This window comes from Babylonia areolata, chromosome 4, assembly GCF_041734735.1.
Source record: "Babylonia areolata isolate BAREFJ2019XMU chromosome 4, ASM4173473v1, whole genome shotgun sequence".
In the NCBI taxonomy this organism is placed as follows: Eukaryota; Metazoa; Mollusca; class Gastropoda; order Neogastropoda; family Buccinidae; genus Babylonia; species Babylonia areolata.
Window position 1 is genome coordinate 1870070 of NC_134879.1, and position 27110 is coordinate 1897179.

The 27110-nt window shown below is 40.9% G+C and overlaps 1 protein-coding gene across 1 annotated transcript; it reads right to left on the bottom strand.

Moving 5' to 3' along the window:
- Positions 1-14907: 14907 nt before the first annotated feature.
- LOC143281518 (uncharacterized) lies at positions 14908-26515 on the bottom strand. The gene is made up of 6 exons (XM_076586733.1): positions 25772-26515; positions 23825-23981; positions 23018-23188; positions 20539-20654; positions 17396-17513; positions 14908-15264 (listed from the first exon to the last, which is right to left on the bottom strand). The coding sequence occupies exons 1-6, from the start codon at positions 26053-26055 to the stop codon at positions 15178-15180; spliced, it is 933 nt and encodes a 310-aa protein (XP_076442848.1). The 5' UTR covers positions 26056-26515; the 3' UTR covers positions 14908-15177.
- Positions 26516-27110: the final 595 nt, after the last annotated feature.

Here is a 27110-nt window from a genome sequence, read left to right on the forward strand (position 1 = left end):
GTCAGGGGGGAAGTATTGAAGTTCTAGCAGACCGTCTGTCATAAATCATTTCAGTCAAGTGTCAGGGGGGAGTATTGAAGTTCTAGCAGACTGTCTGTCATAAATCGTTTCAGTCAAGTGTCAGGGGGGAAGTATTGAAGTTCTAGCAGACTGTCTGTCATAAATCATTTCAGTCAAGTGTCAGGGGGGAAGTATTGAAGTTCTAGCAGACTATCATAAATCGTTTCAGTCAAGTGTCAGGGAGGAAGTATTGAAGTTCTAGCAGACTGTCTATCATAAATCATTTCAGTTCTAGCAGACTGTCTATCATAAATCATTTCAGTCAAGTGTCAGGGAGGAAGTATTGAAGTTCCAGCAGACTGTCTATCATAAATCATTTCAGTCAAGTGTCAGGGAGGGAAGTATTGAAGTTCCAGCAGACTGTCTATCATAAATCGTTTCAGTCAAGTGTCAGGGAGGAAGTATTGAAGTTCCAGCAGACTGTCTATCATAAATCGTTTCAGTCAAGTGTCAGGGGGGAAGTATTGAAGTTCTAGCAGACTATCATAAATCGTTTCGTTTCAGTCAAGTGTCAGGGGGGAAGTATTGAAGTTCTAGCAGACTATCATAAATCGTTTCAGTCAAGTGTCAGGGGGGAAGTATTGAAGTTCTAGCAGACTATCATAAATCGTTTCGTTTCAGTCAAGTGTCAGGGGGGAAGTATTGAAGTTCTAGCAGACTATCATAAATCGTTTCAGTCAAGTGTCAGGGGGGAAGTATTGAAGTTCTAGCAGACTGTCATAAATCGTTTCAGTCAAGTGTCAGGGGGGAAGTATTGAAGTTCTAGCAGACTATCATAAATCGTTTCAGTCAAGTGTCAGGGGGGAAGTATTGAAGTTCTAGCAGACTATCATAAATCGTTTCGTTTCAGTCAAGTGTCAGGGGGGAAGTATTGAAGTTCTAGCAGACTATCATAAATCGTTTCAGTCAAGTGTCAGGGGGGAAGTATTGAAGTTCTAGCAGACTATCATAAATCGTTTCGTTTCAGTCAAGTGTCAGGGGGGAAGTATTGAAGTTCTAGCAGACTATCATAAATCGTTTCAGTCAAGTGTCAGGGGGGAAGTATTGAAGTTCTAGCAGACTATCATAAATCGTTTCAGTCAAGTGTCAGGGGGGAAGTATTGAAGTTCTAGCAGAGACGAAACGTTGATATTGCATTGCATTGTATTGTATCACTTTGAATCATAATCAGATTTCTCTGTGAAATTTGGGCTGCTCTTCCCAGGTACAGTGCGCTGCCACAGTTCTGTGTCACTGTTGTTTGTTTGTTCTGTCTGCAAGTGTATTTGTTTTACTGTCAGTGTGGAGTTTTCTTCAGAATTTTACTAGGGACAACCCTTTTGTTGCCGTGGGTTTCTTTTGTATGTGCTAAGCGCATGCTGGCATCTCGGTTTATCGTCTCTTATCCAAACGATCTGGCCCCAGACCACCACTCAAGGTCCAGTGGAAGGGGGGAGTAAAGATCCTGGTCTGTATGTGGGACTGAAACCTGCAGACACTGGCTTCCTACTCAGGCGTATTGCCACCTGCTATCACTCCACATGGATAAATCAAAACATGGAATGAGTTCAACCCTTTGAGCCCTGAGTTCCTGAGCAATTTTAACCCTTCTGCCTGAGCTCCTGAGCCAAAATTTGCAAATAATTGGTATTAAACCCTTTGAGCCCTGACCACCGCTTTACCGGTGGCAGAGAAAAATGACATAATGCCCCGGCCACTGGTTGAGTAGGTACGTAAACACTTGAAGCGTGCAGTCTCAACCTGGCCCATCAGGGCAGAAATCGGGGATAAAACGTACGAGAAAACAACTGTACACAACGCAGCAAGTAATTGATATGCTTGATGATTTATCAGAAGTAAGTATGACAATGATTACTCTGATAGTGAGGTGGAATTCGAATTGGATGGTTTTGCTACAGATAGTTGAAAATGAATCTGAGCATGCAGAATAAGTTGATCAAAGGAGGCGTGTCAGGTTGAAACTCTGCACACTTCATGGTAGAAATCAATCTTTTTTTATCCAAAGCACATGCACAAAACACAGTGAAAAGGCGCGGCCATGTTGGTACTATGTTCGCTGATGTCAGAATATTACGGTTTTTCTGATTGGCTCTTCAGTATAAGTCAACCAATAGCAAAACACGACACAAGTGTTTACGCACCGCTCAACCGGTGGCTAGGCATTATGTCATTTTTCTCTACCACCGGTAAAGCGGTGGTCAGGGCTCAAAGGGTTAACAAGGAAACTCATAAAGACCAATTTTCTGTCACTCGTGCATAGATGTAACAATGATAGAGAACGAAAGTGTAGAACTAGTGGGTTTTTTTTTTTCCTTCTTTTTCTCCTGTTTGTTGTTTATTAGAATTCAGGTGTTGTCCTGATTGGTAGCTGTCTAGATAATTTTAGGGTGGAAGTTTTTATACTTCTTCTCCTTCGTCAGTTTTATACAAAGCAGCAGGTAACATGAAATGCTGGGCATTTTCCTCTGCTTACATTTTCCATCGCTTTGCTTGGCAATTGTTGCAAAACAGTAAGCATCACTTGACAATGCTGAATACTTGGGTCACCCTTTGAAAAGCAGGAGCAGTGTTATTGTTAGGACTGATTCATGTCGAAAGAAAGGTTTGTTTGTAATCCAGCGTGTCGCAGGGAGATGGTGTGATGATAAGATGGTATGTAAGAAAATATCACCTGCTTTCCAGATCATTCATTTTTCTTGTTTCACATAAGTTTCTCTTCTCTTCCCGACGTTGTCCATTAACTCACTCAGTATGGCCAGTCCTCTCTTCTCCTCTACACAGACCCCTCGGATGTCCAGTGGGTGTCTGAATGAATTGTGGTATTCTTTGTCAACATTCACCTCTTCAGTATAAGAGCCTTCCGCTTGCAATATTTTGATGATGGTAATTGGGGTGAAACGCTGTTAACGTCGTCTCTTTCGCCGTTCGTATGGAGAGAGTTAATCATTATGGTGTGATTGAAAGAGTAGCCTGTGTCATTAGTAGTGTAAATTCCATTTTCTGTGGTCTTTCGTGATGCAGATGGTTGTGAACATGAAGAATGAGGTGATGCATATCGGGTGAAAGCCTTGAGAATCGTTCACATTCGTTTGAGCTCTTTAAGCAATATGTATGAATGTTACCGTATTTATTGCTCTGGACAGGACGGCGACCTTGTCAAAGACGAGATGTGCTTTGTTTTACCACAAGGTGTGACCATCCGTGTTGGGTCTATGCATTGGTCAGCCGTTTGCTGCCCTGTGTGTTTTTAAGCAGATGTGGTGTGTTGTGTATGCAAAAAATCCCCACCTCTTTGTCGCCTCCTTGAAACTAAAACTGTTTGCTGCTGTCATCTTTCCAACTGTGCATGTCCATCACCTTGCAAGTAACGGATTCACTTTCCTGGCTGCTTTGTACTCGAGTTAATTTATTTATGTTTATTTGTATCTGTGTGGCTTTTTTGGTTGGTTGGTTTGTTTGTTTCTTATAATGTAATTAATGATTTATGAATGTAGATGCTAACACAGGTATAATACACCCTTTCTAATAGTGTAATTAATGATTTATGAATGTAGATGTTAACACAAAGATACGAAAGAAAATACACTCTGAACAGATGCTTTGTTTTCAAAGTGTGAAATTTACCTCAGACTGTAAAGGTTTGTGCAGAAATACACTGAATGGCAGGTGTTTTATTGTGTAATTTACCTTGAACGGTAAAGGTTATCACAATCACAATCAATGACGATGATAAATGTATCGTTTTCCCAAATAATGTGACTAAGAACGTACATATTACCAACAAACTAATCATCACATAAGATTTTGTAGTCAGCGGTAACAGTGTATAAATTGGATAGATTGTTTGGTGGTATTGTTTTGTTGAGTGGTATGCATCACTCTTTTTCTTGCCTCATCTAAGCATGGATCTGACTGAAGGTTTTGGTGAACCTCATCTGAGGGTGTTCACTGCACAGAAATTGAACAGTTCGGCACATGTATCAGCAACATATGTACATTCACACTGATATGATCAATCGAACGAGCAATCTTGTAGAGAAGTTGGAGGATAAAATGATATATTCAAGATACCAAATATTCATTTCAGAAATTTGGGTTACAAGAATGTTACAGATGCAGGGAGGGAGGGGTGGGTGGTGGTTTTCAGAATTGTGCAGTTGGTATATTAGTGTGTTGTATACTTGTTATTAAGGCCCAACACTCGGCTTATATCACAGATTGACATAAGTTTACATTTGGGCCAACAGCAAAGTGAGAGCTGTATTATCAGTGGTTTCTCCAGTCAATGGGAAACCATTTACAGCTTAGTCTTTTTGTGAAGGACTATGACTCTCAAACTAGGAGGCAAAATTGCGCTGGCTCTCAGTGCTGCAGCCTTGTGGGCTAGTTGGCCTTTGGGAACCATCCCAACGCCGACTGTCCTGAAACCCTCTTGGCCAAGAGAGTGGGGATGTAACTTGGGCAAGACACTCTCCACTATAATCAAATTCTAGCCCAAATAGTCGGAACAGCAGTTGCCTCCTCTGCTGTTCTGATGGTCATAGTCGGACACGACTATCATATATATACTTGTATGGTCTGCATGCTCTCCCCTTAACCTTTCTAAGCTTTTTTTTTTTTTTTTTTTTGTCTGCTGTATTCCAAGAGATTTGTCCCTCTTCCTCCCCTACCACATGTTAAAGATTAGCTGCATTGCAAAGCTCACTCTTGTGAAACCTGGTCAGAAGCAGAAATATTCAGTCCAGACAAGAGGCACAGATACTATCGAGCAGCCCTCACACTAGTCAGTTGTGTGCAGTTGCTTGTGACAAACTAGTTTTTGGTTTTCTAGTCTGTAGAGTGAGATTGTGAATGGAATGCCATCAGAACGGAATGACAAGTATGTTGCAGCTTTGATAGCTGAGGAGATTAACTCACTCAGTACGGCCAGTCCTCTCTTCTCCTCTACACAGACCCCTCGGATGTCCAGTGGGTGTCTGAATGACCCAACCTTTAGCTTCCGTCGTCAGAACTGTGGTATTCTTTGTCAACATTCACCTCTTCAGTATAAGAGCGTTCCGCTTGCAATATTTTGATGATGGTAATTGGGATGAAACGCTGTTAACGTCGTCTCTTTCGCCGTTCGTATGGAGAGAGTTAACTGGTGTTTGCAGTCTGTCATCCATCACAGCTTTTTGGATGGTGTTAGTTGAAACAGAATGGCACAGTATAGTCTACTGCAGTGCAGTGCAGTACAGTACAGGGCAGTACAGCATAGTTCAGTAGGAATTTATTGTCAGATGAACAAATGATGTGCTACTGACAGACGTGACTTCGAAAAATTATGTATTGACATTGAAAAATGATGTATTATCAAAGTAGACTCGATAGATAATGTATTAATACATTATACTAGTTAGCTATGTAAACAGACTTTCGGGAAATATTACCTGAATGTTATTTCAGTCATGAAATTATTGTTATCATTATGTACCTAGACATTATTACAATCATGACAGTAGTAGTAGTAGTAGTAGTTGTAGTATCATCATCATTATTATGTACCTTGACATTGGTACAGTCATAATTTGATTATTATTATACCAACTGTTTAATAGACATTGTATGCCGGAAAAAAAAATATTGCTGTAAGTGAAACTGATATACAGGTGAGATATATAAACAATACACAATGGCTTTATTATCGGAAATACAAAGAGACACGATCAAAGCTACGTCTTGCCTTGTACACATGATCATTTCACATTGCGCATTGATATGTCAAGTTAATGAAGATGTACATAGATAAAACAGCGGTGTTAAGTTTTACAAATTGGTCACTTTTTTAACTAGATCAATGGAGACCAAAAAAAAAAAAAGGAAAAAAAATTGGAAAGAAAGAAAAGTCTGATGAATTTTGGCATGTGAGGAGACCAGTCCTGTGGAGTCAAGTATGCACAATCCAGCTCATGCATGAGCAGATGCATTTGAATATGTTCATTATTTCCACAGAAGTCACGTTGTGACAGGAAACAAATGATGAGCGCCTTTCAGCAGCCGTGTCAGCTCTACCCAGGTAGGCGGCATGTTGTGGAATTGATAATTATTATAGTGGAATTGACTCCATGTTTGTAAAGCACAGAGTTTGGTTTCTTACCAAAGACAGGCACTGTATAAGTATCAAATATAATAATCATGATAATGAAAACAACAGTTGTCACCAGACTGTGTAAGCTTTTTGTGACGACCAGATCATAGAACCGTGGTTGTTCCGCAGGTATTGTCGTTTGTTTTTGAAAGTGTGTACAAGTTAGTCTTTTTTATATTTTGTGGAAGGACAGGATTTTTCATATCCATGAAAATGTTGTTGTTTTTTCCCATAAGAAAGTGGCTTCAATAAACGAATCTTTTTTTTTTCTTTTTTCTTTTTTTTCATGTATCCTGTTCATAACTAACTTCATTCAAAGAACTCACTTTCTGCAGTTATATGTAGAAATATGCAAGGTTGTTGATTTGATTTTCCAGCTTTTTCCATCCAGTTGATCTGTATCAGATCACGAATACTACAATGTGCGATCCGTATCTAGTAATTAACTTTATGAATAAACCGTTTGCTAACTAGCTCTGTAGCTCAGCAGGATCAGGGGGGAAAAAAGTATACCTTCGTACAGTCTTATTGGTGGCATGCGTATTTCTCTAATGATCCCTCTACAGGTTCAGCCCCACCAGTTGTTTGCATTTTCTAAACATGAACATGTGGGTTGATGTATGGCCTGTGTTAAGATCGTTTGTGTGGGGGGAAAAAAAAGGAAATTTTCTATCTAAAATTACGTTTAAATAACATACTTACCGTGACCCAGCTAGTGCAGACTCCGGCAGGGGTCTGACATTCCTGTCCTGTGCAAACAACTATCCGCCTATGCGGAGAAAATGAAAGTAACTACGGCCGATAACCTCCCGGAAGTAGGTAACCTCCCCTTTGTCCCGCTGGCTGTGGAAAGAAACAGCGTTGGACTCTTTTCCTAGAAAAGTGGTTGTGGTTTTATAACCCCCCCTGCCCCATCCCGTCCGTCACTCCACAGAATCCGTAGTCGTGATCACAGTGATGGTTTTGTATTTGTATTTGTATTCCTTTTTATCACAACAGATTTCTCTGTGTGAAATTTGGGCTGCTCTCCCCAGGGAGAGCGCGTCGCTACACTGCAGCACCACCCATTTTTTTGTATTTTTTCCTGCATGCAGTTTTATTTGTTTTTCCTGTCGAAGTGGATTTTTCGACAGAATTTTGCCAGGAACAACCCTTTTGTTGCCATGGGTTCTTTAACGTGTGCTAAGTGCATGCTGCACACGGGACCTCGGTTTATCGTCTCATCCGAATGACTAGCGTCCAGACCACCACTCAAGGTCTAATGGAGGGGGAGAAAATATCGGCAGCTGAGCCGTGATTCAAACCAGCGCCCTCAGATTCTCTCGCTTCCTCGGCGGACGTGTTACCTCTAGGCCATCACTCCACCGGTTCTTTCGGAAGAATGAGTATGAGAAGCACTGTTGTTGGTGGTGACTTTGGGATGGAAGATAAGTGCGATGGTTGTATCAGCTTTGTGCTTTTCGAGCACAAGCCCCATGATGGCTGACAAGTCCGTCTAGGATCATTAACACTCCTCCTTCTTCTTCTGCGTTCACTCGTATGCACACGAGTGGGCTTTTACGTGTATGACCGTTTTTACCCCGCCATGTAGGCAGCCATACTCCGTTTTCGGGGGTGTGCATGCTGGGTATGTTCTTGTTTCCATAACCCACCGAACGCTGACATGGATTACAGGATCTTTAACATGCGTATTTGATCTTTCTGCTTGCATATACACACGAAGGGGGTTCAGGCACTAGCAGGTCTGCACATATGTTGACCTGGGAGATCGTAAAAATCTCCACCCTTTACCCACCAGGCGCCGTCACCGTGATTCGAACCTGGGACCCTCAGATTGACAGTCCAACGCTTTAACCACTCGGCTATTGCGCCCGTCATTAACACTCGTTCAAATATACATCCAATCCCATGCACACACGCATGCATGTATGCTCGGGCTTACCCATGAAGATGCGAGATCACATTCACAAGCATTATGCATCTGGCATGTGTATTAAAAAATAAATAGAACGGTTTTTTTTTTAGATGAAAGAAACATGATAGGAATCGAAAATGAAATATGAAAGTCAAAACAAAACAGAAAAGAAAAAAGGAAAAAGTCTCTGGTAATAAAAGTGTCATAGTCAGGTAATAAAACTGTAAAGTTTTGGGGGGGGGTTAATTACAGAATGAATGTTGATTTTTTTTTTTTTTTTTTTTTTTTTTTTTTTTTTTTTTAATGCACCATTGACTCAGATTAATCGGTTTGAAAAGAACAAGAAGAGTGCCTGCCAGTTTTTGTTTTTGTAGGGGTTTATTTTTATATTTATTTTTGTGTACATCATGTGAATGCAATGCCTCTTTCTTGTATTCTGTTTGTACTCTGCTTGACAGTGTGCAGAAGCCAGATTATGTGGTATGTTGTGATAACAAATTGTGATAACAGCTTGGATTTTTTTTTTTAAATAATTTGTTATGTAATAAATAATGTTATAATAAGCATGAAGTATATTTCATATGTGTGACAGTTGTTACTTTCTTGTGAAAAAATCTTTCCTTATATATATATATTTTTTTTTTTTTTTTTTTTTTTTTTTGAATGTGAGGAAGAGTAAGTTGGAAAATCAAAACAATGAATGCAATACATGTTTTGAGACTGATAATATTTCTTAAATTCCTGTAAACGTTCATCAATATTTCTATGTCTTAAATTCCTGTAGTGTAAAAGCTCATCTATGATTCTATGTTACAACTTACCTATAATAGGCAAATCATCCCTTTTTTTTTCTCTCTCTTTTTTTTTTTTTAAATTCATTTGTAATTTCAAACGCTTACTTCTCAAGTGTGTCCAAAGTTTGCAATCAAAATGTTTCTGAATGCTTTTTAACTCACATTTATAACCCTTGTCAAATGGACAGATACAAGGAAATATAGGAGGCTTTCTTCTTCTTCTTCTTCTGCGTTTTTGGGCTGCAACTCCCACGTTCACTCGTATGCACACGAGTGGGATTTTACGTGTATGACCGTTTTTACCCCACCACGTACGCAGCCATACTCCGTTTTCGGGGGTGTGCATGCTGGGTATGTTCTGGTTTCCATAACCCACCGAACGCTGACATGGATTACAGGATCTTTAACGTGCGTATTTGATCTTCTGCTTGCATATACACATGAAGGGGGTTCAGGCACTAGCAGGTCTGCACATATGTTAACCTGGGAGATCGTAAAAATCTCCACCCTTCACCCACCAGGCGCCGTCACCGTGATTCGAACCCGGGACCCTCAGATTGACAGTCCAACGCTTTAACCACTCGGCTATTGCGCCCGCCTAGGAGGCTTTCAAATCACCATTAAACATTAATTCAGATTTTACGAACAAAACAAAACAAAAATACACCAACGGTACTTGCAATGTTTTTGTCAGGTTCATGTCATCTGCGTTTTGTGTCAGACAGACAGGAAAGTAAGTTTAAAGTTTAGACAGGTGACTTTTTGGTTTGTTTTTCTTTTCCGGGTAGTGGTGGTGGGGATTTCTGTTTTCCTCTTGTCCTGTGGGACTGACTTGTGATCTTAAACTTCATTATCATTGCAATATGTATGTATGTCCGGTTGAATATCATTAACACGTCCTTGAAATTCTGCTCAATAATGTAAAGCAAAGGTCCTGCAGAATCTGAATTGACTTTTCTTCTTTCCTTTTTGTTGTTTTTATCTGTATGTAAAGTTAAAACTTAAATGCTGTGATTTGAAAAAAAACTTTTGTTAAAGAAAAAAATGTGTGCTGTGTGTCGTTTCATCGTGTAACGTAAGCTGCATTTTAATCAACAGTCATTAGAAGTAGCGTGCATTGTCGGTCTTCGTCATCTGCATCTATTCCATGTATTATCCTTACCACTGGACCAATTCTTTTGTATTATTATTACTGATAATCAACAAGTATTATTATTATTCTAAAGGTAAATGAGATTTTTACTACATGTCCATTAGAGGACATGAAAGGCGAGATCTGTCCAGTTTGAAATCTCTTCCCCATCTTGGTGTTTGTTCAGGTGTATTTTCCTGGGAACAATCGTCTTTAAACTTGTGTTAAAATGAAAAATAACTCTCATCCCAATTGACAAAGTGATTCTTTTGGTAAATAAAGATGTCCTGAGAAGGTTATAAGAGTAAGGTTTATTTTGTTGTTGTTTTTGGGGGAGGCTAAATTTGATAACCAGGGAAAAGGTACCTTTAGCAGTTCAGTCTAAGAATGTTTGGGGAGATGTCTTTGGAGATGAGATGAATAAACCCAATATTGTAAATGGAATTCTAACTCTTTAGACTGAGTCAGATAAAAGCTGATTTCTGAGTATCAGCCTTGTAACAAATTTTGATATGATTTCAAACACAGCATTGCCCCAATTTGATCATGGTTAACTCACATTTTTTTCACTGCCAGCCAAGTCACAAATTTGACAGCGCAGAAGGGCCACTTCTTCTTCCACTGGAGGTCAAACATCAATTTCTGGATGAATGTGACATGTTGCCAGGAGGTTGCAAAAGTTGCAGGGGAAAAAAACCCAGTGTTGTGTGGAATCTGGGGTTCAGTGTGAGAGAATGGAGGAAAGGGTGGGGTGGGTTAGGGTGGGGGAAGAAACAGGGGAGAGGATCATGATTTCAGCAGGAGGGATAGTGGGGGTAGAGGGGAGGGGAGAATATTGAGGGATTACCCCTTCGCACAGGACACTGCGGCCTCCGAGCACACCTGAAGAGGATTGGAGTGGCAGCCACATCCCTATGTGATTGCGGCCAGGCTGACCAGACCCCATCCCATATTCTCCAAGACTGCCCCCTGTATGAGAAGATGCGGCAGCAGTCCTGGCCTGGGGGTGCTGACCTCAACACCAAGCTCTGGGGGACGGTAGCCGATCTTCACCGGACGTCCGAGTTTGTGGCATCCCTCGGACTTCGACCCTGACTGCGTAGCTGTCGAACGCAAAAGAAAGAAAGAAAGAAAGAGGGATTACTGATGATGGTACAAAAACAGGTAGCGCTGGAACAGTCCACAGATGCGGCCATCACCACATCTCCACATTCTGGTGCAGTGCATTCCACTCTGGGATGGTTCTTGGAAAGGAGATTTGTCCATGCGTTTTTGTTGTGGTTTTTTTCTTTTTTCATTCTTCTTCTTCAGGGTAGAATGTTTAGGTGCAGGGGTGGTTCTTTCTGCAGATCAGTCAATTTCCTGATAGTACTGGCAGGTAGGCACGCTCCTTGGATACAAGATTATGGTATGGAATTCTGTTTGGTCACATCTGTGAGAACCCCCCTTAAGCAACATCTCTGGGTTTTGAAATTCTGCTGACAAAAAAGTCTGGGACTGAGATCCAGGGGACGAGTCAGGGTTGCTGGCCACAATGGGTAATGTGGCAAGTCAGGGAATTTTGGCTTTCCTTTCCACAGGGTTTAGTTCTTCTTTGCTGGTAGGGTTTTCATGGGTCAGTTTATGTGATCATGGCAGCTTCTGTTTTCTTACCAAATGTGTGATCATTGTCTGAAATAAAGTGTTTAGTTTCACAGCCTGCTTACGTCTTGTAATTTATTTCAAGCACTCTTGTGTCTGTGTTTGTCAACACAGCTCCCTTCTCTGTCAAGCTCGTTGAAGTTTGTATGGCGGTGTCTGTTGTGTGCTTCTTCTTCTTCTGCGTTCACTCGTGTGCACACGAGTGGGCTTTTACGTGTATGACCGTTTTTACCCCGCCATGTAGGCAGCCATACTCCGTTTTCGGGGGTGTGCATGCTGGGTATGTTCTGGTTTCCATAACCCACCCAACGCTGACATGGATTACAGGATCTTTAACGTGCGCATTTGATCTTCTGCTTGCACATACACACGAAGGGGGTTCAGGCACTAAGCAGGTCTGCACATATGTTAACCTGGGAGATCGTAAAAATCTCCACCCTTTATCCACCAGGCGCCGTCACCATGATTCGAACCGGGGACCCTCAGATTGACAGTCCAACACTTTAACCACTCGGCTGTTGCGCCCGTCTCTTGTGTCTGTGTTTGTCAACACATCTCCCTTCTCTGTCAAGCTCGTTGAAGTTTGTATGGCGGTGTCGGTTGTGTGCTCATTAGTTATGTTTTCCTTTTGTTCACAGTTGTCTCACTTCTTTTATTTATTTCTTTCTTCTTCTTCTTCTTCTTATTATTATTATTATTACTGTTATTATTACTACTTTTTTTATATTATAATTATTATTCATTTATTTATTTTCATCACGTTTTTTGCGCCTTATACATATTATTAGTAGTGGTAGTAGTTATTTTTTTATGTATTTATTATTTATTCACCCTTTTTTTTCTTTTTTTTTCTCAAGGCCTGACTAAGCGCGTTGGGTTGCGCTGCTGGTCAGGCATCTGCTTGGCAGATGTGGTGTAGCGTATATGGATTTGTCTGAATGCAGTGACGCCTCCTTGAGCTACTGAAACTGAAACTGTCAAGCTGTCTCCCACGTTTGATGGCTAGTTGTCTCCTTATTTCTTTCAAGCTCTCTGGGTGTGTGGTTCAGTCAACAGATTTCAAACTCTCTTCCACCCTGACACATTCTTTTATAGACTTGGTGAAACTCCACAAAACACGGAAAGGTTTAGCAAAATCGGTAATTATGTTCTTCAGACATATTTTTGCCATGTATAGAATATAACTCTCATTAAAGGATGATATTGTAAAAATCTAAAGAATAACACTGCTGATTGTTTTAATTAAGATGTTGTACAAACAAAATGGGTTGAAAACTATAATCCAGTGACATAAGGAAAATGAAATAATTTTGCACTGTGATATACTCTAATATTGTTCAACCACGTCAAAGTGAAATAGATGTCTTTTTCGTTTTTTAAACTCAAATGAAATACAAAAATTCCTTCCTTTTTATTCTAAAATTTTGTACATCATAATACCTTTCCCACTGATAGAAAAGTTTTCAAAACCAATCATAATTTACAATAAATGTTTTAAGTCAAATTTAAACACACATAAAAGGGGACAGAAATACGTAATCGGTAACACGGAAAACTAAGACAGATCCTTTGTATTGTTGACAACTTAACTCACTCAGTACGGCCAGTCCTCTCTTCTCCTCTACACAGACCCCTCGGATGTCCAGTGGGTGTCTGAATGACCCAACCTTTAGCTTCCGTCGTCAGAATTGTGGTATTCTTTGTCAACATTCACGTCTTCAGTCTAAGAGCCTTCCGCTTGCAATATTTTGATGATGGTAATTGGGGTGAAACGCTGTTAACGTCGTCTCTTTCGCCGTTCGTATGGAAAGAGTTGAGAAGCATGCTGCTCTCCCAGAAAAAGAAGGGAGGTGGAGGGGGGGGGGGGGGGAGCACTCATGAACTCTGAACAGGTTTTTTTTTGTCACCCCAATGGAGAGATGACATCCAGAATAAAATAATAATAATAATAATGGATACTTATATAGCACACTATCCAGAAATCTGCTCTAGGTGCTTTACAAAAACGCTTTTGTTAACATAAAACATTACATCTATGTTACATACACACACCTAAATGTGACTACACACACACACACACACACACACTGCATACATACATTTTAACATACATGTATATCTAACAGCTACCCTAACACATACGCACACATAGGCACAAACTTACATAAACACATGCACACACAATACACATTCATATTCATGCATGTAGTTATGTACACATACATATGTATACACACACAGTCAAGCACAAATCAACAATCATCAATGCTGGTTTGTAAATGCTGCCAACAAGGAGTATAATAACGGAAAGAAAAAAATATGAACATGGTGCATGTTATATGTGTGAGCACACACTCAACAATATGCACACTGCATCATTCATTACATCCAACCTACTAAAAAATAAAAATGAAAATAAAAAGAATGGCTCAAACATCTATCACAGAAAAAAGAAACATTAACAAAAAAACAAAAAAACATTTCCCCTCATGTCAGTAAAAGTTTTTATCTTTAACATGTACACTCTGTTCACAATGCTAGTACAAAAATCCAACAATGCAAAAAATAACAAAATATCCATTACAGAGAAAAAGATTTTGCTTGGGTGACTCAGAAAGAACATTTATGTTTTTAAACATTCGCCTCATAAAGTTATCAAAATAACTCTATTCACATTGCACGTACAAATATCAACACACTGCACAAAAACAAGACATAAATATTCATCACAGAGAAAAAGGTTGGCTGGGCAGTTCAGGAATTTCCTGAGTGGTGCTGGAAGTCATGCCTCTGGAACAACTTACGATGAGGCAGCCAAACAAAAAACCAAAACCAAAAAAACAAGCGAGGCAAGGCCTTCAAGACTCACTTGTGATACACTTTTTTTTTTTAATCCAAGCTTTTTATGTATTGAGTATAATTTCAAAATGTAATGTTTAAGATGAGAAAGATCAGTTTAAAGCAAATTAAGTCCCCTAGCATTAATTACAGTGTAATTTCCCTTTTTTTTTTACCATCTGCACCAAAACGTTTGCAAAATAAATAAAACTTCCATGCTTAGCAAAAGAAGTTCCTGTTTGAACAAAAAATGATCATAATGACTGCTCTTGTTGTTGGGTCAGAATATCAGATCAAAGTGCCAAGTTTAGAGAATACAAAAAATATAAATATAACAGTAAATGCAGTTTGCATATCATTAGGCTTCATTTTTTTTTTTTTTTTTTTTTTTTGGGGGGGGGTGCCCATCCCAGAGGTGCAATATTGTTTTAAACAGGATGACTGGAAAGAACTGAATTTTTCCTATTTTTATGCCTAATTTGGTGTCAACTGACAAAGTATTTGCAGAGAAAATGTCAATGTCAAAGTTTACCACGGACACACACACACACACACACACACACACACACACAACCAAACACCGGGTTAAAACATAGACTCACTTTGTTTACACAAGTGAGTCAGAAGGGTGCTTGGCTGCCTCTGAAGGCTGTCGGACAGTACACCACAGTCAGTTGCCATAGGCAGCGGCTACTTCCGGAGACAGCTTGAAGGCTCTCCTGTACATGTCAGCTGCTTCCAGGCACTGACCTGCAGCCTGAAATGGTGTCAGGAAACTATTCTGTAGTGTTTCAACCCAACTTCTTCTTCTTCTTCTTCTTCTTCTGCGTTCACTCGTATGCACACGAGTGGGCTTTTACGTGTATGACCGTTTTTACCCCGCCATGTAGGCAGCCATACTCCGTTTTTCGGGGGGGTGCATGCTGGGTATGTTCTTGTTTCCATAACCCACCCAACGCTGACATGGATTACAGGATCTTTAACGTGCGTATTTGATCTTCTGCTTGCATATACACACGAAGGGGGTTCAGGCACTAGGAGGTCTGCACATATGTTGACCTGGGAGATCGTAAAAATCTCCACCCTTTACCCACCAGGTGCCGTCACCGTGATTCGAACCTGGGACCCTCAGATTGACAGTCCAACGCTTTAACCACTCGGCTATTGCGCCCATCTTTTCAACCCAACAAAATGCAGTATGTCTGCCTAAACACTGAGGTTGAAAACAGTAAAACAGACCGTTCATAGATCTAAACAAGTGACTATCGTTTCAACCCAACGAAATGCAGTGTGGCTTCCTAAACTCTGAGGTTGAAAACAGTAAAATAGACCGTTCTTAGATCTAAACAAGTGACTATCGTTTCAACCCAACAAAATGCAGTATGGCTTCCTAAACACTGAGGTTGAAAACAGTAAAACAGACCGTTCATAGATCTAAACAAGTGACCATGAGGACATCACTTACAAGTGCAGAACGTCAACATAAATTCACTCCCAAAAAAGGAATAAGCTGACTAAATGGAAGAGTAAAAACAGTCACACACACATACAAAATCTAATATTGATAATGAATGAATGAATGTTACATGCAGAAGTACAGTCTCAAATGAAGAAAGAGATGGGGGGGGAAAAAGGTGAAGCTTCACTAAACAAGTCAAACTCATAATAACTCGATGAAAAGATACAACAGTTACAGACAGAAAGACAGCAGGAGGAGTTTGTATTATACTCCATGTTTGGTGTTAAATATACTTACCATGTCAAACTGATGCAAACTAGGCCTATTGGTTTGCTCTGCTTGGCCAAATTTCGCGCGGCTAACAGTGAAAAGACGGGCCCACCCGCTCTCAGCCAATCAAACGCCTCTAAAAACTATAAGCGCTTAATCATTCCTTTGGCCAAGGCTCTCCACGCCATCTTGTCAGGTTTACGCTCTGTCTCGTCTTACGCTTTTTTCGGCTGTTCAGCGTATCCTTTTGGCCTTATTTTGTTGCATGCAGCTTGTGTTATGGATTTTATTTTCTTCACGGAGCTGATTAAGGAAAACATTTCCAGTTCAAACTATCTGAGTATTAAGCTCACTACAGCATTTTACACTGCCTAAAAGAACTGATTTTAGCTACTTATACTTATTTTCTATCTACTTTATTTCATCTAAGGCTATTGTTTTATACATACCTATGGCAAGCTCTCAAGGCCTAAACAGTGTACTGGGTTTATACATAAGTCAGGCTGCTTCTTTTCTTTTTTTTTCTTTTTTTTTTTTTTAGATAAAAATGTGGTGTTGTGTATATATGGATCTATCAACATGCTTTGCGTCCTCACTGGAATGGAAACTGACACTCCCTTTAAAAAAAAACTGCAAATGAAATCTGAAAATAAAATGTTACAAAGATAAATATATATATATATGCGCAGTGACCAGCGTACTCTCTACGTGCAGCTGAGATTGAAGAGGTCAGAACAACAGAGTGGAGTGATGGCCTAGAGGTAACGCGTCCGCCTAGGAAGCGAGAGAATCTGAGCGCGCTGGTTCGAATCACGGCTCAGCCCCTGAAATTTCCTCCCCCTCCACTAGACCTTGAGTGGTGGTCTGGACGCCAGTCATCCGGATGAGACGATAAACCGAGGTCCCGTGTGCAGCATGCACTTAGCGCACGTAAAAGAACCCACGGCAACAAAAGGGTTGTTCCTGGCAAAATTCTGTAGAAAAATCCACTTCAATAGGAAAAAACTAATACAACTGCACACAGGAAAAAAAAAAAAAAAAAAAAAAATGGGTGGCGCTGTAGTGTAGCGACGCGCTCTCCCTGGGGAGAGCAGCCCGAATTTCACACAGAGAAATCTGTTGTGATAAAAAGAAATACAAATACAAATACAAAACATACCTCTTTTCTCTCCGCCTCTTGCACCAACTGCAAGGCCTTTTCCTCCTCCGTTGATCTGCTCTTCTGACTCACATTGCAGAACATGATATCAGTGCGCAGTATGTACTTCACTCCACTCCTGAAAAAAAAAAAAGCAAAAAAAAAAGCATCATGAATAGGCCTGTAAAATAATTCATTTCAGTTTCAGTTTCAGTAGCTCAAGGAGGCGTCACTGCGTTCGGACAAATCCATATACGCTACACCACATCTGCCAAGCAGATGCCTGACCAGCAGCGTAACCCAACGCCCTTAGTCAGGCCTTGAGAAAAAAAAAATTTTTTTTTAAATAAATAAATAAATAAATAATAGATAAATACATAAAAAAAAGAACTACTACTAATAATAATAATATGTATAAGGCGCAAAAACTTGATGAAGTCAACTATAAGCGTACAAATAAATAAATAAATAAATAAATAAATAAAATAAATAAATAATAATAATAATTTTCAAAAAAAATAAATAAATAAAAATTTTAAATTTTTTTTTTTTTTTAAATAATGAATAATTTTTTTTTTTTAAATAATAATAAATAAATAAATAATAATAATGAAGTAAAATAAATAAATAAATAATTCATTGGTTTCATTAAATGAAAACCACCTCTAAAACGTCATAAATTTTCCTGTCTGAGTGATCAAAAGCGCAGGGAAGACACACTCTTTCTTGCTGGTTGTCGATTGGGTCTTGGAAGAAGACCACCTCAAAAAATGGGAACGCGGGCGTCTGATTAATCTTCACCAAACCATCTGGTAGATCTTGGAGTTCACAGTTGCCAAAACGCACAAGTGAAAGCGACCCATTTTCTCCGAAGAGGCAGAGAGGAAACAAAGACAGAATCCATGAGAATCAACACTAAACAAAACTCGATCAACCCATCTGCAAGGCAAGACCATCAACAAACCTGTCACCCCCGAAAACGGAGTATGGCTGCCTACATGGCAGGGTAAAAACGGTCCTACACGTAAAAGCCCACTCGTGTGCATACGAGCGAACGTGGGAGTTGCAGCCCACGAACGAAGAAGAAGGAGAAGAAACCTGTCAAGTTTGTTTACATCGGCAGTGTACTCAGCAAAGACAGAGGCACAGATGACGACATCAAAAACCACATCTATAAGGCAAGGCAGAATGGATCAACCACATCTATAAGGCAAGGCAGAATGGGATCAACCACATCTACAAGGCAGAATGGATCAACCACATCTATAAGGTGGAATGGATCAACCACATCTATAAGGCAGAATGGATCAACCACATCTATAAGGCAAGGCGGAATGGATCAACCACATCTATAAGGCAAGGCAGAATGGATCAACCACATCTATAAGGCAGAATGGATCAACCACATCTATAAGGCAGGATGGATCAACCACATCTATAAGGCAGGATGGATCAACCACATCTACCACATCTATAAGGCAGGATGGATCAACCACATCTATAAGGCAGAATGGATCAACCACATCTATAAGGCAAGGCGGAATGGATCAACCACATCTATAAGGCAAGGCGGAATGGATCAACCACATCTATAAGGCAAGGCGGAATGGATCAACCACATCTATAAGGCAGGATGGATCAACCACATCTATAAGGTGGAATGGATCAACCACACCTATAAGGCAAGGCGGAATAGATCAACCACATCTATAAGGCAAGGCGGAATGGATCAACCACATCTATAAGGCAGGATGGATCAACCACATCTATAAGGCAGAATGGATCAACCACATCTACCACATCTATAAGGCAGGATGGATCAACCACATCTATAAGGCAGAATGGATCAACCACATCTATAAGGCAAGGCGGAATGGATCAACCACATCCATAAGGCAAGGCAGAATGGATCAACCACATCTATAAGGCAAGGCGGAATGGATCAACCACATCTATAAGGCAAGGCAGAATGGATCAACCACATCTATAAGGCAAGGCGGAATGGATCAACCACATCTATAAGGCAAGGCGGAATGGATCAACCACATCTATAAGGCAGAATGGATCAACCACATCTATAAGGCAAGGCAGAATGGATCAACCACATCTATAAGGCAAGGCAGAATGGATCAACCACATCTATAAGGCAGAATGGATCAACCACATCTATAAGGCAGAAAGGATCAACCACATCTATAAGGCAAGGCAGAATGGATCAACCACATCTATAAGGCAAGGCAGAATGGATCAACCACATCTATAAGGCAAGGCAGAATGGATCAACCACATCTATAAGGTGGAATGGATCAACCACATCTATTAGGCAAGGCAGAATGGATCAACCACATCTATAAGGCAAGGCAGAATGGATCAACCACATCTATAAGGCAAGGCGGAATGGATCAACCACATCTATAAGGCAAGGCAGAATGGGATCAACCACATCTATAAGGCAAGGCAGAATGGATCAACCACATCTATAAGGCAGAATGGATCAACCACATCTATAAGGTGGAATGGATCAACCACATCTATAAGGCAAGGCGGAATGGAATCCTCACAGGGCAAGAAAAGCGGGCGGACAAAGGCAGGCATGGACAAGATGCACTGAAGTGTGAGACAAAGGCATCCGGACAGACAAGGGTCCAGCTGAAGATGATGGCCCAAATGCTAGTTTACTGATGGACTGCCATGGTTGCCCTATGCTCAAGGAGCCCAAAGGAATAAGTGAATAGATGTGCAGACAGTGAGAAAACAGCTAGGTGATTGGGTATAGGTGTAAATTAATTATCCATAGCTTGCAGCTGCACTGACAGAAAATTATCAAACATTAAAATAAAAAATCAAAATTATATGTATATATATATTAAACACAGAACCAGTCACTGTTACAGTTACTGGGATACTGACTAAATGGATAAGGTGTCTCTAGCAATTATGTTTAAAAAAATAAAAGTGAAAACACACACACACACACACACACACACACACACACACACACACACACACACGAAACATCAAAGTCCAGAGTAAACCCAAAAAATCGGAGGGGGTAGGGGATGGTGGGGGGAGGTGGGGGGGGGTGGGGGGGGGGGGTGAAGTAAAAGGATAAAATAAAAAACAAAACAAACAAACAAAACCAAGCCAAATGAAGACCACCCTACACAAGCTTCTGCCCTTCATGAAGTCTGTGGTGGTTGAAGACGATGGCCAGGCCAGGCTCTGGCTCGATGCCACACAAGACGTTCTTCTCTTCTGCACAGTACTTGCCTTCACTGTCCTGAGAAAAATGCAACAACTTGAAACGGGTCACTGACACACAAAATAGGTCACTGACACACAAAACAGGTCACTGACAAAACAGGTCACTGACACAAAATAGGTCACTGACACACAAAACAGGTCACTGACACACAAAATAGGTCACTGACACATCAAATAGGTCACTGACAAAACAGGTCACTGACACAAAATAGGTCACTGACACACAAAATAGGTCATTGACACAGTAGATGTTCTTCTCTTCTCCTTGATACTTGCCTTCATTTCCTGAGAAAAATGCAACACCTTGAAATAGGTCACTGACACACAAAATAGGTCACTGACACATAAAATAGGTCACTGACGCACAAGACGTTCTCCTCTTCTGCTTAATACTTGCCGTCATTTCCTGAGAAAAATGCAACACCTTGAAATAGGTCACTGACACACAAAATAGGTCACTGACACACAAAATAGGTCACTGACAAAACAGGTTACTGACATGCAAAATAGGTCACTGACACACAAAATAGGTCACTGACACACAAAACGTTCTCCTCTTCTGCTTAATACTTGCCGTCATTTCCTGAGAAAAATGCAACACCTTGAAATAGGTCACTGACACACAAAATAGGTCACTGACACACAAAACGTTCTCCTCTTCTGCTTAATACTTGCCGTCATTTCCTGAGAAAAATGCAACAATTTGAATTACCCTGCTGACAATACACACACAAACATTTTTAGAAAGTTCAGGTTAACCCTTTGAGCCCTGAGTTCCTGGGCAATTTTAACCCTTCTGCCTGAGCTCCTGAGCCCAAATTTGCAAATAATTGGTATTTAATGTGTCACGGCAGATATAAAAAGAGTGCCCTGACCACCGCTTTACCGGTGGTAGAGAAAAATGACATAATGCCTAGCCACCATGAGCGGTGCGTAAACACTTGTGTCGTGTTTTGCTATTGGTTACCATTCATTCCTGATTTCTTAAGGTACCTGGTGAGCATCCATAATCAGGTTTCTTTTTAAACCGAGGACATGAACAGGTGGTAAAGTAAAACACATACTTTAATGCTTTTCTTAACAGCCATCTTCACCACAACTGTTTATTTAATTTATAGAGTATGTGTGTGTGTGTTTGCTGAGTGTGCGTGTGTGTCTGTGAGGGCATGTGTGAGTGCGTTTATGGAGTGTGCATGGTGTGTGTGTGTGTTTGTGGAGTGTGCATGTGTGTGTGTGTGTTTGTGGAGTGTGCATGATGTGTCTGTGTGTTTGTGGAGTGTGCATGTGTGTGTCTGTGTGTTTGTGGAGTGTGCATGTGTGTGTGTGTTTGTGGAGTGTGCATGTGTGAGTGCGTTTATGGAGTGTGCATGGTGTGTCTGTGTGTTTGTGGAGTGTGCATGTGTGTGTGTGTGTTTGTGGAGTGTGCATGTGTGTGTGTGTGTGTTTGTGGAGTGTGCATGTGTGTGTGTGTTTGTGGAGTGTGCATGTGTGTATGTGTGTTTGTGGAGTGTGCATGGTGTGTCTGTGTGTTTGTGGAGTTGGCATGTGTGTGTGTTTGTGGAGTGTGCATATGTTTGTGTGTGTGTGTGTGTTTGTGGAGTGTGCATGTGTGTGTGTGTGTTTGTGGAGTGTGCATGTGTGTGTGAGTGTTTGTGGAGTGTGCATGTGTGTGTGTGTGTTTGTGGAGTGTGCATGTGTGTGTGTTTGTGGAGTGTGCATGTGTGTGTGTGTTTGTGGAGTGTGCGCATGTGTGTGTGTGTGTTTGTGGAGTGTGCATGTGTGTGTGTTTGTGGAGTGTGCATGTGTGTGTGTGTGTTTGTGGAGTGTGCATGTGTGTGTGTGTTTTTGTGGAGTGTGCATGTGTGTGTGTGTTTGTGGAGTGTGCATGTGTGTGTGTGTGTGTTTGTGGAGTGTGCATGTGTGTGTGTGTGTGTTTGTGGAGTGTGCAAGTGTGTGTGTGTTTGTGGAGTGTGAATGTGTGTGTGTGTGTGTTTGTGGAGTGTGCATGTGTGTGTGTGTGTGTGTGTGTGTGTTTGTAGAGTGTGCATGTGTGTGTGTGTGTTTGTGGAGTGTGCATGTGTGTGTGTGTGTTTGTGGAGTGTGCATGTGTGTGTGTGTGTGTGTTTGTGGAGTGTGCATGTGTGTGTGTGTGTTTGTGGAGTGTGCATGTGTGTGTGTGTGTGTGTGTGTGTGTATGTGTGTGGTTGTGTGTGTGTGTGTGTGTGTGTGTGTGGGTGTGTGTGTGTGTGTGGGAGGGGGGGGTGAGAGAGAGAAAAAGAAGAAGGGAGAGTGGCACAGCTTCTCAGGCCCCTCACACTTTTAACAACTCACAACTTAACAGCAACATGTTTTTGTCTTTTTTTTCTCTGTCTAACCTACCATAAACAGCCTTTGCCTTTCGTCCACAAAGTTGGTGCTGCCTCCCTCAAAGTCCCCGTTCAGGTACAGCATGAAGGTCTGCAGTGACCGCTCCTGGCTCGACTTCACAAAATGGCCGTCAAAGTGCGGGGCAAAGTGGCCCCCAGGCATGTATCGGCACAGCCGGAACATCTTTACACACAAACAAAACACATGTAGAACTAGAAGTTAAAACTAGAAGAACCAAGAAGCAAGTTGTCATTATGGTATCGGCACGGCCAGAACATCTTTACACACAAACAAAACACATGTAGAACCAGAAGTTAAAACTAGAAGATTAATAGGAAGTAAGTTGTCACTAGTACTAATCATGATGTTGTCAGTTGTCATTATTTATCATACTGCAAAATGCAAGATAGTCGTCCACATTCATTGCTTATTTTATGTAACAGAAAAGGCATAACAACTTCACTATAACCTTCCATTCAGATGACATGGAAATGTGGTATTCAAACCATTCCTGCAGTAGTCTATTGTTTTGTTGTCGTTGTTGTTGTTGATGTCAATGATAATAAATGGGCAATTCTAAAATGTGCGATCTCTGCAGCTTGAAGCTGGTGACAATTATTGAATTCACAACAAATGAACATTGAAATACACACACACACACACACACACACACACACACACACACACACAGAGAGAGAGAGAGAGAGAGAACAGGATTAGCTAGTATACTATGAGACCCAATTTATCAACACATGTCAGTAATTTTTTTTTTTTTTTTTTTTTAATCATGATGTAAACCAAACTGCACAGTTGACTTACTGGGTTCAAACCTGCCGGTGTCCATGTTCCCTGCAGAAGAAACTGGATGCCATGGATGTGCTGTTTCTGATGGTCACCATCAATGGTGATATTGGATAGCCACGGGCGTAACCTCTTCCACAACATGCCTGCCAGAGCCTCATTCTCAAAGGTGATCCTGCCGATTAATAGCACAAGCACAGATATGAGCGCACAAATTCTCTATACATGCACACACACACAAATGAGTCAGCCATGTCCGACGACGGGCGCAATAGCCGAGTGGTTAAAGCATTGGACTGTCAATCTGAGGGTCCCAGGTTCGAATCACGGTGACGGCGCCTGATGGGTAAAGGGTGGAGATTTTTACGATCTCCCAGGTCAACATATGTGCAGACCTGCTAGTGCCTGAACCCCCTTCGTGTGTATACGCAAGCAGAAGGTCAAATACGCACGTTAAAGATCCTGTAATCCATGTCAGCGGTCGGTGGGTTATGGAAACAAGAACATACCCAGCATGCACACCCCTGAAAACGGAGTATGGCTGCCTACATGGCGGGGTAAAAACGGTCATACACATAAAAGCCCACTCGTGTGCATACGAGTGAACGCAGAAGAAGAAGAAGAGCCGCGTCCGACTATGACCATCAGAACAGCAGAGAAGGCAACTGCTGTTCCGACTATTTGGGCTAAAATTTGATTATTGTGGAGAGTGTCTTGCTCAAGTTACATCCCCACTCTCTTGGCCAAGAGGGTTTTTGGACAGTTGGCGTTGGGATGGTTCCCAAAGGCCAACTAGCCCACAAGGCTGCAGCACTAAGAGCCAGTGCAGTTTTGCCTCCTAGTTTGAGAGTCATAGTCCTTCACAAAAGACTAAGCTGTAAATGGTTTCCCATTGTCTGGAGAAACCATTGATAATACAGCTCTCACTTTGCTGTTGGCCCAAATGTAAACTTATGTCAATCTGTGATATAAGCTGAGTGTTGGACACATACACAAACACATGACCTATAAACCACACACACACACACACACACACCACAAACTGATAAAACAGACATGCCCAAATGCACACAGATTACCCAAACACATGTGCACATATGCACATACCTACAGAGCATGTATACTATAGACACACACAGAAACACAGGGGCACATGCGCACACACATGACAAAGTTTTCTTTCAACTAAATAATTCTTAAAAGATGGAGAATAAAACATAAAACAATATTAGACTGTGGTCAAATCTGAAAATAAAGAATCACTGCTCTGTTTTTAACACCTTAATTCCCATTTAATGTGGTCTGGGGCTGACCATCTCAATGTAAAAAAAAAAAAAAAAAAAATCACCGGTCAGAAACTAATGTAATGTGTTCTGTCAAATCAACAACATAGACTCAAACTGCATAGACTTATAAAAAGATGCTGTTCCAAACAAGAGTGCAGAAGACAGAAAAAAAAGCAAATTGGGCAGATTTCTAAACAGTGGCCACGTTATTTTCTGTTGGGGAAAAAAAAGAAGAAAATAATTAACTCCACTCCTTTCATTTATGAATTCATTTATTTTTTACAGGGGACAGTGTGTGAGATTTAACTCAAAGAACACCTTGCCTGGCCAAGCCGTCAGCGACTCAACAACTCATCATCAGTATAAATATTAATAAATAACAAAATTATAATTAAAAAAAAAAGAATTATAATAAACAAAAATAATAATAAAGTTATTTGGAAAACAAATCTTCATATAAGTTTATAACCGAGCAATCAGAAACATCCATTCAAACAGCTCAATGATGTATATGAAGGGTGATGTCCATTCAAACAGCTCAATGATGTATATGAAGTGTGTGTGTGTGTGTGTGTGTGTGTGTGTGTGTGTGTGTGTGTGTGCGTGTGTGTGCAAGCGCACTTGGGAAACACACGATATAACCTTTAATTAATACTTTAATACTTTGTCGAGTACATACCTTTGTGAGCTCCTGTAATTTTCGGATGAACCTTCAATTTTCCCAAAACCAGCCCTCTCACCCTCATTTATGAAATGTTTGCACTCCTGTGCTGACAGTATCTCATGCAGTAAAAACCCTTGATCACCAAAGTCCAAAATTTCTGTTCGCGATGGAGAAATATTTGCCGCATCCATTTCTTGTTCAGCTGGCATGTTGATTTGTCTGAATTCATTCAAAGACAACGATAGTTTTCCAGTTTCGTCTGCTTCGGCTTCGTGTTGTGGGGTAAACGTGGTCTCCATAGTTAAAGGCAAACGTGTTTGTTTTCCTTCTTCCTTTTTGTTTATAATTATACGACCTGTATCAACTTCCTGGTGATAATGTTCTGCTGCGGCTTTGCAATTTCTTTAGCTTTTCTTGGAAATTCTGTGCTTGATTGTGACCTGTTTATCCGGAAATCGGCAAACTTACATAGGTCTAACTACATTTCATCTGAGAACTGAGTTTAAGGAAGCAAACATCATTGCACATGTGTTGTGAAATTCCGAAAAAAAACCGGAATCACACGACGAAAGCACTCCACTGTTCCAAGTCACGTACCTAAAATTGTTCGTGTACGCGCTGGACAAGAAACCAACATTACTTATATCAACAAAAGTCCTGGGGTTGTCATGTTTCGCTGGATTTTTGGTGTGGCAATACGATGCTTAAAACGCTTGCTTAAAGTCGGACCACGCGATCATCATTTTTGTTTATTTTGACTTCGCCACGGGGATCTACTCTTACTTTGACGCGGACATTACTTCCCTTGGTAATCCCTCTAAGTTTGTGTGTGTGTGTGAAAAGAATCGACAGAAACTGGACAGGTCTAACAACAGATCTGGTGATGGAGCAAGTGGTGGGGAGTGTAAATAGCACTGATGGGGGCTGACATATTGTCGGAGAATGGGGGAGATGCCACATAGTACATACTGAGACGTACATAGTGGCTGTTGTCAGTGACAGTATGTGCTGAAATGAACAGTGCTATGCAAGCAGCCACAGGTATACAGCAACCAGATTAGGGGGTCATCTGAATCACGGCAGTCCAGAGGCGAAATGGACACACACACCATACTGACTACCTGTCTGCCGGAACCTTTGACACTGATTCTTTACTGTGTGATATTGCCAAGGTTGTAACACGTGACAAATATTTTTTTTTTCTTTTTTTTTTTCCTCAAGGCCTGACTAAGCGCGTTGGGTTACGCTGCTGGTCAGGCATCTGCTTGGCAGATGTGGTGTAGCGTATATGGTTTTGTCCGAACGCAGTGACGCCTCCTTGAGCTACTGAAACTGAAACTGAAACTCACAGGCT

Bases quoted from the DNA above. Each gene is read 5' to 3' on its own strand.
- LOC143281518 (XM_076586733.1), bottom strand. From the start codon at position 26,055: ATGGAGACCACGTTTACCCCACAACACGAAGCCGAAGCAGACGAAACT. The intron at 23,982-25,771 runs GTATGTACTCGA...ATTAATCGGCAG, and splicing joins AATTACAGGAGCTCACAAAG to GATCACCTTTGAGAATGAGG. The intron at 23,189-23,824 runs GTAAGTCAACTG...TTGTGTGTAAAG, and splicing joins CACCGGCAGGTTTGAACCCA to ATGTTCCGGCTGTGCCGATA.